Source organism: Mercenaria mercenaria, chromosome 9, assembly GCF_021730395.1.
Source record: "Mercenaria mercenaria strain notata chromosome 9, MADL_Memer_1, whole genome shotgun sequence".
Lineage (NCBI taxonomy): Eukaryota > Metazoa > Mollusca > Bivalvia > Venerida > Veneridae > Mercenaria > Mercenaria mercenaria.
In genome coordinates, this window is record NC_069369.1 from 17,986,090 (window position 1) to 18,001,572 (window position 15,483).

General features: G+C 32.7%; 1 protein-coding gene across 1 annotated transcript; it reads left to right on the forward strand.

Annotated features, from left to right (window-relative positions):
- Nucleotides 1-4,156: 4,156 nt before the first annotated feature.
- On the forward strand, nucleotides 4,157-15,104 carry LOC123546599 (homeobox protein EMX2-like). Its single transcript, XM_045333015.2, has 3 exons — nucleotides 4,157-5,041; nucleotides 7,415-7,587; nucleotides 14,265-15,104. The coding sequence occupies exons 1-3, from the start codon at nucleotides 4,381-4,383 to the stop codon at nucleotides 14,463-14,465; spliced, it is 1,035 nt and encodes a 344-aa protein (XP_045188950.2). The 5' UTR covers nucleotides 4,157-4,380; the 3' UTR covers nucleotides 14,466-15,104.
- Nucleotides 15,105-15,483: the final 379 nt, after the last annotated feature.

Genomic DNA, 15,483 nt, shown 5'->3' on the forward strand with positions numbered 1-15,483 from the left:
TGTTAATCCGTGCTTGTTAAGGAATATTTAGGTGCATTTCTGGCGTGCGGAAGTTGTTAAGTAACTAGGACGGTGCACATGCTATAAATCAATGTTTAAATCAGTTAATTCTTGTCTACTAGAACCAGTCTGTGCCCAACATTACAGCTATTACAGTCTATAGAAAAAAATACATCAATATTTTTGTCCATAAATAATATTTAAGTACATGATTATGCAATATGATTTTGCATATTTTCCGTTGTCGAGCTTATCTCACAAAATTAAGGCTAATTACTGTAATAGATTGTGCACTAGATTGTAATACAGTCCAACGCGTAATTTGTAAGGTAATCAGTTAATTAGGGTTGATAAACTGCGTATGCTGAAAGCTTATGCAAATTAGTGTAATCCATACGTAAATCGAATATTCTAGTTTGAAAATATGAAATAATGACTTTACCACTGTCCGCCAGCCAAAGTTTCCAACAACAGATTTAGTATAGCATATTTCATTTGCTTTAATTTGTTAACCAACAAATTACCGGTTGTGTTAGGGGACGACTGGCGTCGATATGTAGTAGTCATGAAACAATGACAGTCGTCTTATCGACTTATGTGTCCGTATTAACCCTTACTCTGCCAAAGTTCTATAATGTACCTGTCAGTCTTTCAATTTGGACAGAACCATTAACTGTTAAAAGACATGTTCACTGAAAATTTACTGACTGAATAGCGAACAGTGCAGGACGGATGTGCAGGCTGATCTTGGTCTGCACTGGTCGCAAAGGCAAAATTACTTGCCGCCAGCAGACTAAGGGTTAAAGAATGGAACGATGTTGTAATAATGTACTCATACCATGCATTGATTCAAGTCCTACCAAGTTTAAAGTAATTTTGTCATATATTTGAATATGAAAGGTATGTTGGAATATATCACATTCTTCGCACCTTTGGAGAATTTGCATGTTTTCACTTTTTTGGGTGATATTAAATCAGTTTTTCGTACTTCAGTTTTTACAAGAAATATTTCACACACACGAACTTCAAGGTACACTATTTCTTCATACTGTTTACTTTTAAAATATTTTGTCAAGATATGATTAGACATTTTAATTCACTTTTATTTACTTAGAATTGGATTGATACTGTGTTGACAAATCAGAGTCTTATAGTGCCATACACCATGGCTGGTCGTTTCTGGCATGTCGTGCTGTAGTGTTTGCGTTCCGCCAGAATTACAACACGACAGCACGATAAATCTTTTTGTCGTACTGGCGCCCCGCCAGCACGATAGCACGAGGACACGACAGCAAGAAAATACGACAAAGGTAGGGCACGACACAATATTTTTTTCGGTCGCGTTGGCACACTATTTTGTCATATTCTCGCGCTGGTGGGGCGTCCAGCGACAACACAAGAACACGACACAATAGCATTTTGTCAAGTTGTCGTTCTGTCATGTTGGCGGTGGCGACACACAACAATACGAGAACATGACATATTATTACACTGTTACAATGCCGAAATCGTGTAAACAGTGTAATCTGGAGTAAGCCCCTATTTTGGTGATTATTATTGAAAAATATGGCCCAGCATGGTTAACTTTCTGCATGTACATTTTTCTTTTCTGTCCGCAGTTATCCCATAGTGGATACATGACTAGGTTTTCATAAAATATTGCATGTTTGTTAACGTTAACTTTGTCTGTATGAATGTTAAAATTTCTTACTTACAATGTCAAACGATGGAATACAATAAAGTCTTTTAACCCCAGAAGAGGAATTGTATAAGCCAACAAGGGCCAATAATCTGTTCTGCTTGAAATTATAATTATATTGAAAGCATCACGTGCATTTTCGTTCGAACAAAAGTGAAAGTGTGAGCTACTATGTTGATGTGGCTCTTACATTTATTTCCTACAATATGTGATCAAGAGGCAGCCCACAAATTTGATATTAATTACCGTCTTAGCATTCAGAATTCTTAAGCTGCCGTATGTCTCGTGTTTACGTTAAATCCTTAACGCGTGATTTATACACATTGTGATAATTACTAATTAATGCAGTTATTGATTGCACTGTTCCAACGGTAACTTTTATATGTTTTGAGTAAGAAAGAAAATAGAGTAAACCTCAATGTGAATCTCTTTGAACATCATAGATTCAGTGTACATTGTCATACACTTATCTCATTTTTTAAAGAATAATCTTAAAAGTGATACAAAATAAAAACAATATCATGCAAGAGAGGTTTATTTTCTATAGATTTGCATCCAACTTACGCCTGTATGACCTGGTATTACTAATCGTTCTACTTCACCGAATATAACCTATTCTCAAGCACAGTCGCAATGAAGTACTAAATCTTCACTGAGCACAGAAAACAAAAAGACAGAAAGTACTACCAGAGCATCTGCACAGGCAGAAAGAAAATACCTCACTCAGGTAGTGTGTTGTACTATTATTCTCATCACTGTACTGCAGGTATGACTCATGCTTCGTTTTATGGCCCCTTAACCACGTAAATAGGCATTATTTCTAAAGAAGTTATTTTAAGGTTTACATATGCAAATACTATTTTGGCGGATTCTCACTTGAAATTGGACAGGAAAGTTATTTGATCAAAGGACATAGTTTTTTTCATAATTTATACAAAATGCGATCCGCCTTTGTTTGTGTTATTTTTCAAAAAATAAACACACCAACTCTGTAGAACAAACTTATGGTTTATATCTTTTAAATTTTATATTTCAATAAAATAAATTTAGACCACATCTTGACGAAAATATATAAATATTATGATCTGGCAACTTTACACCGCACTTGCATATAATTGAATATATTTTAATTAATGCTTTTAAAAGTACACACAGTATATTCTTTTACTGTGTGCTCGGTTCTCTCAGACCTGATCCAAGACAATACTGATTTCGTAAAAATGTGCGGTAGACTTCTTTCATCTGCAGTTTTTAACCAGACTCATATACTGCAGCTTTTAAAAAAGTATATACATGATTCCAAGTCTAATATTACTACTGCAGAAAATATCATTTCAGATTTTCTATAGTTTCTCACGACAAAGCTGATTGTCCTAAAATCCATACTTTATTATAAGCATATATAAAACATGTATGTATATATGTATGTATGTATGTATGATCTAATTCTGTGAGCATTCTGGGGGAGTGTCGTTCCTGTTTTTGTAATATTAAGGTACAAGAAATATGACTATCACTATTGAATTTATGTAATAAAGGTGCCTGAGTAGAATGAAAACATTCTATGTTGGGTTCATATGATAAAACGATGTTGGCTTTTGATGCTTTGTTGTGTATCTTCAGTATATTTACAATGATATGAATGGGATAACATGCCTAGTTAATTCAACTTTATGGTTCTTTATTTATCATATTTTACACTCATTCAAATACAATCACATATTTTATCTTGCAAAAGCTCTATATGTACGTAATATCTAACACCTGTACACTGTTATATGAAATTATTGTTCAGTTATTTTAATATACCTAAATTTTTACAACTGACTTTTTTTTTCATTTCACAATGATATCTTTATCAAATAAATCTTCCATGTCAGTTTTTTAGTCACATACATCATCCATTGCTCACACAACTATTTCAGTCTAGTAATATAGTTGTCAATAAGAGACAATTATTCCCTATAAAAGTGTTATTATTGAATTTCGAAAATTAAAACATTTTGAATTTAATTATAATAATGATTTCTGCATTAAAACTTAATCGATGTCAATTTGAAAATTGCAGAGCATAATATTGAATCATGACATTTACAATTTTATTGGGGCACTTTTATTGCCGCTACAATACTCTTTAATGATAAAATAATTTTTCTCAAAATAGGTGATTATTAAAAAAATCCGCCTCCCTAATAATTCAAGACTTGATCTTTCACTGATAATACTTTATCTGATCCCCGGGGGACGATCTTCTTTTTAACATTAGAAGAAAACCACAAAACCCTGTATAACTTGTATAGATGTTATCTGTGTGATTGACCAATCATTTAAATCTTTCACCAATTACTGTATGCGCACGCCCTACTCCCCGCCTTCCGCAATTTTTATTGGACGTAGAATCAATGGGGAATGTGGTTGATAGAAATAATACATTTTAACAGACAAAATGAAAGATTTTGTTACATTAGCTATTGCAAAACTATTCTAAGTGGGTCTAGGATTTCTAATCTTTCTTTAATCGTGCAAGAACAGAATATACTATTCTTAACATGGCAGAATAACTGAATCTGATTCTTGTTTTAAATATTTACCGTTAGTTCTACAAAAAAAATCGGCGAATATTAATTAACTAGAGGTTTTATTTATTATTTAAAGTGCTGCGGTATAGGGAAACATAAGAAATGACGGCAACGAGCGAGGGTGGTCAGCCCCGGCGGTCAAAGGGGTTCACTATAGATTCAATCATTGGAACGGACAGTGAGAGACAGACGGACAAACGTCCAAAAACACCAGACTCCGTGAACGACTGTAGAAGTTCAAAACTGGCAAAAGTGACACATTGTAAGAGTGATTTTAACGGTGAAATAGAACATAATAATTTAGAAAAAGATCGTCATGAAAACATACATTCACGGAAACAGTTACCACATGAACTAATGTCACCGAAACATTCTCCAGGACACAGTGATTTAGACAGTGCTATTCTCCATCGGACTTCTACTTCATTACACAGAGACTCTCTAAGAGATTTCAATCTATCTAGTGCTAATATTAGAGAGGGTGTTCGGACAGTGTCCTCGCCCGAGGCTTTAAGACAGCTCCATGAAAATTTAATTCATAGTACGGGTGTAAGCCCCAGCAGTGCAGTGCATCTGGGTCACATAGACGCTCATAGACAATTTAGGCATCCACTAGCGTCTGTGAATATGGGAGGATATCCCCCACAGATGCCTGTCGGGCCTCAAGTGCATCCCATGTTACTAAATGGGGGTCGGGACCTTAGACATATGTACCCCTATATAGCAGACAGATACCCCGGATGTTTCCTGCCGCGGTATGGAAGTAAGTATAAAATATTTTATTTATAACATGTATATACTATACATGTATAATATAAGTTACGTAAATTTCATCGGAATGGAGTGTTTACATAGAATAGAAAATTAATGTTCTCTAGATCTATTCAAAATCGAAAAACGGAACGACTGTCTATTGACACGAAGATCATTAAAATTTTCGCAATGTTGTTTTTGTCAGCTCACACTTTTTATTTACATGTACATTGCATGCCGGAAATCTAACCACAGATCAGCAACAATTATGCTTTAATTTTTTAACAAGACAACCCCATACATACATAAACAATTACTTGTTCGCGTTTATTTTAGAGACATGAAATTATCCACTCAATTGAGTAGATAGGATCTTCAGTTTCCCGTAGAAACTATTTTCCTTCTGAAGGACGTACTGAAAAGTAAAAACAACTTAAAATGGGTTTAAGGGCTCAGGCGAACAGACAGAAAAATGGAAGGACACGTGTGATAAGAATTTTATCAACTATATCAGTGTATGGATAATATAGGATAGTACTTGTAAAGAAATGTTTGTCTCTTGTAAAGAAATGTTGTAATGTAAAGCATTATCATGTAATAAAAAATAAAGAAAAAACAAATGTACGCATTAACTTGAAAGTGATTTTATGGTAAACATGACATGTTTGAATAAATAAAAATTGTGAATACAATATTAACAGCATTTTTATAGGTGCTTGTGATAATATGATAGCACCTAGAAATGTATCTTGCAAAAGACACTTAATGTTTTGCTTAATGTCTGTTTTGGCAGTTTCGGCAGGAAAATAATGGAGTTGCTATTCAAAGAACATTTGAAAAGAAAACATTAAAAATATGCGGTACATGTGCGGGAAGCATCTGGTCTTTAAGCACCTGTCACGTATATTTTTGTCATATCACACAGAAACATGTCTGAACCATAACGGCAGCATTGTACATGAAAGACATTCAAGCATTGTCTTTCAGTAATATGCATGATGATAAAGCGTGAAGCCCGAATCAAATATTTCAAAAACACCCATTCTTCGACACAATCCATTTTTACAAAGATCAGAAAATAAATTACCAAAAAACTAGCAGTAATGTTCTACGATAACATAGTTAATGATTACAACAGTATCATCGTAAATGCGACATGTTTATTACCTAATGTGCCAGTCCCGTTTTATCTGAATTTTTGATCTATATTCCTAATCTTAATGGTGACTTTTTGCACCTTTCTGTGTGCATGCTATAAGCGTGCGCATTCAGCTCATATCATTGGGGTTTATTTGATCTTTGATTTAGGTAATTAACCTATATTTTCTGATTTTGTGCATTGATTAATATTACTTCGTTTGAAGTCTTTTATTGTGTTAAATGGGCAACAGTCTAATACAACTATATGTTAACAGAGACATTAATCTTTTGCTAATTAGTAAAGATAGTCACTAATTAGTAATGTTATAACCCAAACATGTCGGTGCCACACAAAAGCAGTTTTTTGGCCATTTGTCCTTCAAAATAACAAAAAGCTAGATTAACCAAGTATTTGTATAAATTTGATTTATGTCTTTTTGGATAGCAAAATGACTTGCATGTAGCACAAGCACACATCTGACTTTTTACAAATATGAAATATGAAAATTAAATATATGATTACAACATTGGAAACATAATAAAATATTTACAGTTTAAAGTATCAAGTTTTGTTGCGTTTACTTGATGTCAGTTTTAATTCATTTTCCCTGTAATATCTGTCAGAAACATACTGGAAATAGTAAAACAAGTTTACTAAACGGGCTCGTCAGTGCATGGCTCGAAAAATGCAGTTCAAACTTTGTAGCTTGGTAGAACTTATCTTAAAGTAAAGATAAATGCCAAGTTTCAGCGGTTACATTTGCTTATTTTTATATTCCTATTGTTCTCGAGACAAATGAAAGAGAAGTGTTTCTAAAACACATGCACGAGATTTGATGCACGTGCAGTTTAATTTGCTGAAATCTAGGAATCAGCAATCATTCAAAGACTCCAGCTCTTGTTTGAACATTTTGTTAAATATTTTTCAAAATATAATAATCATGCATGCTATTGTTATGGTAACTACGTATAATTTTAAATTGTGCCTTACTTAAATGATTCTATTGTGTTGCATATTTCAGGTTTTCCTTGAAGACTTGACACTATGTATAATCATGTAGTAACATTTGAAGCTGTTTGTCTGTGTCTCTTCTTTTTAATGTGAGGGAAGTTACTTGGGAAGAAAGAATATTTTACCGATAAAATTATTGTTAATTTAATGCCACTGCTGATTTTTTTGTAGTTCTCTGGTAACTTGCATAATATATTGCTTGTTACTCAAATATTCTACATTGTGTTGCAGTGGGAGGGATGCCCGGCCTATTTTTCCAACCATACAGAAAGCCTAAGCGTATAAGAACGGCGTTTTCTCCCAGTCAGCTTCTGCAATTAGAGAAATCATTTGAGAAGAGCCACTATGTTGTGGGTCAAGAAAGGAAAGATCTGGCCAATGAACTACAGCTTACAGAAACACAGGTAATTAACTCTTGTATATTTAAAACTACGTTTAACTGAACATTGATTTTATGAAAATATGCAATACATATATGTTCTTAAGAAGAATCGGTGCCTTTCCATTTAAAGCTGAGAAACATTTTTCTTAAAGAGAGGATGATACATAATTTATAATTAGAATGCCCTTGTCTGACGCGACGAATTAGTTCATATTAGGTGATTAAGAACTATATCTGGAATTTGTGACGAAATACAATGTGAATTTTTTTTTGCAAACTGATTATAAACCCTTAAAATATGACTGAACAATTGACGTATTATATTTAGGTCATTGTACTAAAATTTATTTCAAAATAATTTATTTCATTGTATGTAACAATGTTTCTTAAGTTGATCAGATGAGGTAAAACTAAAACAATTTTTAAGATTAAATAAAATAAAAGCGTGCAAATGTATCTCTTTGTTGTCGTTATTGAACATGCATATACCTTTGTATACTTAAATAAAATAATGTTTAAACTAACTCGGATTTAATTTTGCCGTGTAAATGGTGTTTCAATTATCTGTGTCCGTAATATTTGTTCTCTAAAACGTTTGGACACAAATAGCAAACCTAGATGTTTCATAATGGGAAAAACATTATAAATATAATGGAATGCCGTTCTACTATCAGATCTATCTGTAATAGAGTCACCTTCGATATAACATATGTCTGTATTATTTGAATGTGGTAATTTTGGTCGACTGCTTGTAAAAATTGATTTTGAAAAAAATGTACTAGCTGAAATAACATGCATAGTTGCAAGTCCATAAAGGATAGGACTAATTTATTTGTATTTATGTAGACTTATTTGTTATACTTAATTTACCTGTTATATTTTATTAAAAAGCCATCCGTGCTTGAATAAATTTGTTTTTCAACTTTTGGGATAATCAGTTTTACAGTATTTCAACATGTTATAAGATTTACTGTCAGAATGTCTTAACGCGCGTTACTTGTTCAATTGTGCATGAAAAATTATGAAGTTATTTGTAACTATTACATTTTATACAGACTTATATTGTACACATATTGGACAGTAATTGTTGATAATGAGGCACATGATATTTAGTAGAAATTTATATGTTTAAGAAAATAATGATTAATTTGGTGAAATAACTGATTCAAACGCGATAACCCTCCCAAATGCATGTAAAAGTTGCGTGATTTAGATATATACAAACACTGTTAACTAGTGTTGAATTACGAACAGGTTAGCGGATAAAAAAAAAAAAAAAAAAAAAAAAAAAACGTTAGAAACCGCAACATAAAATGTCTTATGGGCATTGACGTGCCACCCTTTTCTTTTCTAAATCTATCGCTGTAATTACCGAAAAAAAAAATACCGTAGAATTAGATAGGTTTGTTTGTTTTTGTAAATTCTTACTGGCACAGAAATTCTGACATTAGTCACTTATTTGTTACTGGTCAAAATGGACAATCTGTCAAATAGACTATGGGATAAATATTTATTACAGACTTGTTTAAAGATGGTTTTAATTGACTGAGCTATTTAGGACCTAGGACCGCACGCTTGCCCAATGTTATGGTAGCGGGGAAAAAGCGCGCGACAATGGCTTCTAAATAAAGTAATTATTTTTTATTGCCAAATCTGATATCGTATTTTATTAACCGTGATGCTGTTGAGTGCAGGCATAATTTCAGCTAGAAAACACCCCCTGTGACCTATAAAATAATAAATCATTTTAAAAGGGTGGATCGAGTGTGCAGTAATTCGTCTAAATTGAGTCACACACAAAATATCTTTTCAACCCTGGTGTTTAAATACCATTTTTGATTTTATCAATTATGTAATATATGGTTCGCGTTTTGATGAATGCCCTTTAGCCGACAAAATTAATGTATTGAATTCAAGCTTGAGATATTTATATCGATTCCTTGAAATGTGTCCTTTCATTTTAAATAATTGAGCTTTCGTAATGATATCTAATTAATTGTAAATAATTAAGATCTCATATCAGAGACACTGGCTTCAAAGGGAAGCGTTCAGACGACTTACGTAGATTGTATTGTTTGAAATATTTTAAACACCTCAATTAATAGACGTATAAAATATAGAATTTCGTTTTCTGTAATAGACCCGGGGATTTGAAAAAAAGTCTAGATGATAAAGACAACAGTTTATAAAGGCATTGTCAATCATTTTTACTTAATTGACACTCACGCGAAGCAAGAAAGAAATAAATGCATAAGCAATTATCTAGTGAAAATAAGCAGACCACGTGAATATATTATACATCTATAATTTTTACATGTAACATATCAGCATTAATGACTTTCAAATGGTGATGAATTATCTCCCTTTGAGTTTGTAGATTGGCAATACGGGACATTTTTGGAAAAAGTTTATACATGATTTTAGTAGACTCATCTACATTTATAAATCAATGTTTATAAAGCTACATGTTCCGTGTAAACTGCCCTTTAAACAAAAAACAAAAACAACACAAAAAATACAAATAACAAAAAAAAAAAAAAAAAAAAAAAAAAAACAAAAAAACAAAAACAAAAAACAACAAAAAAAAAAATAATAAAATAAAATAAAATAAAAAATAAAACAACAACAATAACAAAAACAAAACATGTTGAAAACCCTTTGTTGACATTTCTAAAAAAAAGGTACATAATTAGAGTAGACCAAATTACATTACATTAAACGAAAGTTTATAAAGTTTCGTGTAAACGGCCCTTTAAACAAAACAAATCCGATACAAAATGGCAACAAAGTATTTTGAAAAAGCAAATTGTAAAATCAATTAACCTTCCTTCCATATCACAAAGTGCTGTGGATGAATAATGCCGCAAAATAGTCATATAAATGTGTAGGAATTAGTTTCTGTGTAATGTAAAGTCTCTGTCAGTTCGATATTCATCTGATAAAATCAGTGATAAAACATATTCAATTGTAAACGAAACAACAATAACTTTTTTTACGCTTGAATGATCAAAAGAACACATTTTTCATCGTTGGCAACATTCGTTTTCGACCAGTATGCATTGTACGAAACAGTACCTTGGCAGTCTTTAACAGTATAGACATTAAAAACAGAAATAACCTTGTTGAGATACATGTTGTTTTTTTTAAAAAATCTAATTATATATTCAGAAGTAGGTAAGCAATGTATTCGTAACAGAATGCCGATATTTTTTTTAGAATGGAAAAACAGACTCAATGCAATATCATTTCATAGCAAAATTGTATTATTTTAGAGCAAGGATTGTATTATTTCGGAGCTAGGGTTGTATTATTTCAGAGCTATGATTTTATTGCTTCAAAACAAGGGTTGTAATTGTATTATTTCACAGAAAGGATGTATTGTTTCAGAGCTATGATTATAATTATTATAGAGCTAGGACTGAATTATTTCAGAGCAGTATTGTATTGTTTCAGATCTAGGAATGTACTATTCAGAGCTAGGGTTGTATTATTTTAGAGTTAGGATTGTATTATTTCATAGCTAAGATTGTATCTTTACATAGCTAACATTGTAATATTTCAGAGCTAGGCTTGTATTGTTTCAGAGATCGGGTTGTATTATATAGCGAGGATTATATTTTTTAGAGTTAGAGTTGTATTATTTCAGAGCTATGATTGCTTTAGTTAACAAATAGTACATACGCGTAATATTCATTTTATTGTCAGCTGAAAAAATGATAGCCAAAAGTTATGGACCATGAAAATAGCCAAAAATAAATAGAAAACAGCACAGAAACGATATCAAAAGCGAGTTTCAATAATTTCAGTTTCAAATGCCGTCGATGTCTAATAAAATCTGTTTGGTCATAATATCAAATTCATAGAGCACAGTTGCTGTCTCGAAAATCAAACAGACAGCTGACAAATTGACTGTAAGTACCCAATCTATACAGCGCCACACGCGTCTAGTGTCCAACTTAATTTTCTTTGAAAAACATGACAGCGGCGGTTCTTTTATTTTATCAAAAATTAGCTGATATTTGGGAGATTGAGTCCTCTGACCAGTCAGTATATCGCATTAGCAATCCTAAGCCAATTAAGAATCAATCAAGTTTTGCCATTATCACAACTTTATGAACCCTCTTGGTGCTCTGGTCTTGGTCTGTATTGCAGAACCCCGCCCCGGGGTTTGTAATAATTACAGTTTAATTCCAGTCCGATAGCTAATAAAGACAGCAATTTAAGCGGGGAAATCAACGCTAATTTGCTGGTCACGGTAGTTACTACCTTCAAGAGGTTTCCACCGACCCCTAACGCTGTTCTGATACTGAACGTTTGCACAACCGCCTTGTGGGATTTCTGATCAACACAGTATCCGTTTACTTCCGATTGAATTCTTTAAACATTGTGAAAATTGCTTTTCACTGAATCAATTGTGTTCAGTATTGTAACTTTGAGCGTTGAGATTAGATTTTGATTTGAAATTCCTCCACTGAAGTGTTGTCCCTCCCCACGGAATTAATTATCTGCCAGTTGCGTATAATCTCCGACCACCGGTCCAGCACGGATGATTTTATTCTTTTCGTAGTAGTGGACTACCGGCAAATAAATTGTCTTTTTCCCTTCTTCTTTGTTAAAAAAACATCAGCGAAAATAGTAACTATTTTATCAAAACCAATAATTGCAAGCTATCTGTTTTGGGATATATGCTTCGTTTGCCAGAAGCGAGGGCATCTCTAAACGCGACCTTACCTTTTCTAAAATAGCTATGCATCTCTTTAAAATGACGTGTGTTATCTAAACAGCCATAACTCCCTACTAATTAGTGCTTTAGAAATATATTGTTTCAAGTATGCAATTTGATAATAACCTAGTCATATCTAGTGGGTGCACGGTGTATGGTTAATGTTTGTTTGAATTACGAGATTGCATCAGAGAAGCTTTATATTCTCATTAAACAAACTGTTTCATCATAAAGGAAGTTCAGCATAGAAATTACCGGCAAAAATAACTTGATCAATGAGTATGTTAGGCTTCTGTAGTATTGTAATTTAGCCAAGTTGGAGCAGCATGAAGTTATATATCATTAAATTAGGTGATTTAAAATCTAAATAATTAATTAATCAATGTAGCTAGGAAGTTGACATTTTGAGGAATATATAGATATTTGATTGATTCAACAAAATATTTCGCAAAAAGATATTTCAGTTTCACGGTATCTTATTGAGAACCTTACCATTTTCACTAAGTTAAGACTTAACCTTAAAGCAATTCAAACAACACAGAATTATAGAAAGAAAAGTTTGTTTCACATGAAAATTAAACAGCATATAAAACATGCATATTACTCTACACAACAACTGTCAGTTTACTGATATATACATTGATTTCTGGAAAAGTGCTGCATAAAGGCGCCACACATTTGGACATTTCAGCTCACCATTTTGAAAGGACTGTTACAGAATATTATCTTCGTTTCGATGCATTTGCAATAATGTCCCTGTGATGAATTTTCACATAGCTATGTTGAACGTAGGTTTGAACAATTGTTTATTTTTATTTCTTTACAAATGGAATGCGTTTTTAAAGTGGGGACAACGCTTTTATCCATTGTATAGGACAGTACGACAGAACATGTAATGGCCAGGTAGATTGTTGGTAAAGATGTTGTTCGTTTGTCAAATATTTCTGTGCTTTGAAGATATACCCCTAAACCTTAAACTGTGTCAAGTAACAAGAACTGCAAAAATTCTGATAATAAAATGAGTTTAAATAACTATAGTGGCGTAGCAAGTGTCTAATAGATGAAACAAGTAAGACTGCATTAAATTGTACGTTTATTAGTTTTGTTGCTGAAATTTCCCACTTGGACTGCTATATCATTTGAAAATAACTGTAACTGTACAACAAGCCAGGTGTAGATGCAAGACTATGTCAACTGTAGAAAACAATTAACTGGAATTGATAATAATAATAATAATAATAATAATAACAACAATAAATTTATTTTTGAGAGAAATCATTTTAACAACTCGCCAATCCTCCACGAAACCTCAACAAGAATAGAAAGATGGTTAAATCAATATACAAACAGTTAAAAATACAAAAATGAAAAAGAAAGTCCGAGAGTTACAAGCATTAGACAAAAACAATGGTATGGATGTGTGGTTACTCCAAATGTAAGGATTTAAAATGGTTTTTTGACGTGATGATGAAGGCTATGGTATCCAGAAACGATTAATGACTTGCAAAATTGTTCAGTATTTGGTCTAGGAATGTAAAGTTGGGAGATCAGATGCAAAATTCGAGTATGAACGTCTGATGGTAAAAAATATTCATTAAGTAGGAAGACGCCTGCTTATTCATTATTTTGAACATCGTAATAGCTTTTTGGAAAAAAAATATCTGTCTGTACTCGCGTTGCAGAACTACAAGTTCTTACCGATCTAGATAAGGTTCTAAAATATATCAAGTACATAAAATCATGTGATATACAAAATATTAGACAAAAACATTTTATTAGAAATAATATTGCTTCATAATTGGTTGATTTTAAAATTAAAGACTGTAAAACTTCTAAAACAGGGCTTGATTTAGGAGTTCTGAGTTACAGATGTTATTGAATACTACAGACATGCGTAAAGAGCTTAGATGCTGCATATATCATCTGAAGATCTTTCATTAAACATTTTTATAAACAAAGTCTTTGTTTACTTTCAGGTGAAGGTATGGTTTCAAAACAGAAGAACAAAATACAAAAGGACAAAATCCGAACAGGAAGGAGGAACTTCAGGTGAAGGTCACGATGGACGCTATGACGATTCTAAATCTGAAAGTGATATAAGTGACGTGGATGATATTGATGACGTAGGCGATGAATATAGTGCGCATGCGTATCATCATATGATACAAACGTGCTAAACGTAAAAGAAGGGGGATACTTCATAATGTGCAATTTTTTGTGATTATTTTATTCTATCTGTATCGTTTTTACAACATTACTTTGTTAATGATTCTTTGGAGAATGGTTTTGTTGGAGACCGTACATGTAGTTGAGTAGTTGTTAAATACTGCTTAAGAGCACATCTCAAATACTGAAATATCAGGAGTTAGATATGCGTTAGACAGTGGCAATCAGGCATATCTTGAAACAGGAAGACGATAGGGCCATCTAACTAACATATATGGTGGTATTTGTTCAGCGCTTTTTGAAAATGTTCAGGTTTTTTTGGCTACAGTATACCGGATTGCGCTCTTTTATTAATAAGTCAACAGGTAACACAGTTAAGTTGGCATTCAAACCATCAAACTTGTATCAACCCTCATAAGCTCCATTCCATTTTCTGACATACTATATGTTTGCAATAAGAATCTACGGGTGAGTGAAATTGAAGAAAACATATTTTGTCTTTAGTTCTCATTATAACATTGTTAATAAATATCACGTTTAAGGTGATGCCACCTTCGCTTTAATGTACGAATGTCTTATAATTTCTATGTATTAAAGTGCTTTCCTTAGAATTTATTTGAGAAAAGTAAATAAATATGACATTTATTACATTTTTTATTCTGTTATTTGTTACACAAAAAGACTTTGATACACGTAACATACATTGCATTTTAGATACAACTGTTCGAAGGTATTTACTGATCAAAGTAATGGAAAATTAATAAAAAGTTTTCTTTATTTGATCCGCGCCGTGACAAACCAACATAGTGGCTTTGCGACCAGCATGGATCCAGACCAGCCTGCACACCCGCGCAGTCTGGTCAGGATCCATGCTGTTCGCTTTCAAAGCCTATTGCAATTAGGGAAACTGTTAGCGAACAGCATGAATCCTGACCAGACTGCGCGGATGCGCAGGCTGGTCTTCATTGTGTTTCTTAATAATATGCTGGTCTTTTAGTCATAATTTAATGTTTTTAACGTTTCCTATCA

Excerpts from the sequence above, each read along its gene's own strand:
- LOC123546599 (XM_045333015.2), top strand. The coding sequence starts at position 4,381 with ATGACGGCAACGAGCGAGGGTGGTCAGCCCCGGCGGTCAAAGGGGTTC. Across the intron at positions 5,042-7,414 it reads TTTCCTGCCGCGGTATGGAA|TGGGAGGGATGCCCGGCCTA; the intron begins GTAAGTATAAAA and ends ATTGTGTTGCAG. Across the intron at positions 7,588-14,264 it reads TACAGCTTACAGAAACACAG|GTGAAGGTATGGTTTCAAAA; the intron begins GTAATTAACTCT and ends GTTTACTTTCAG.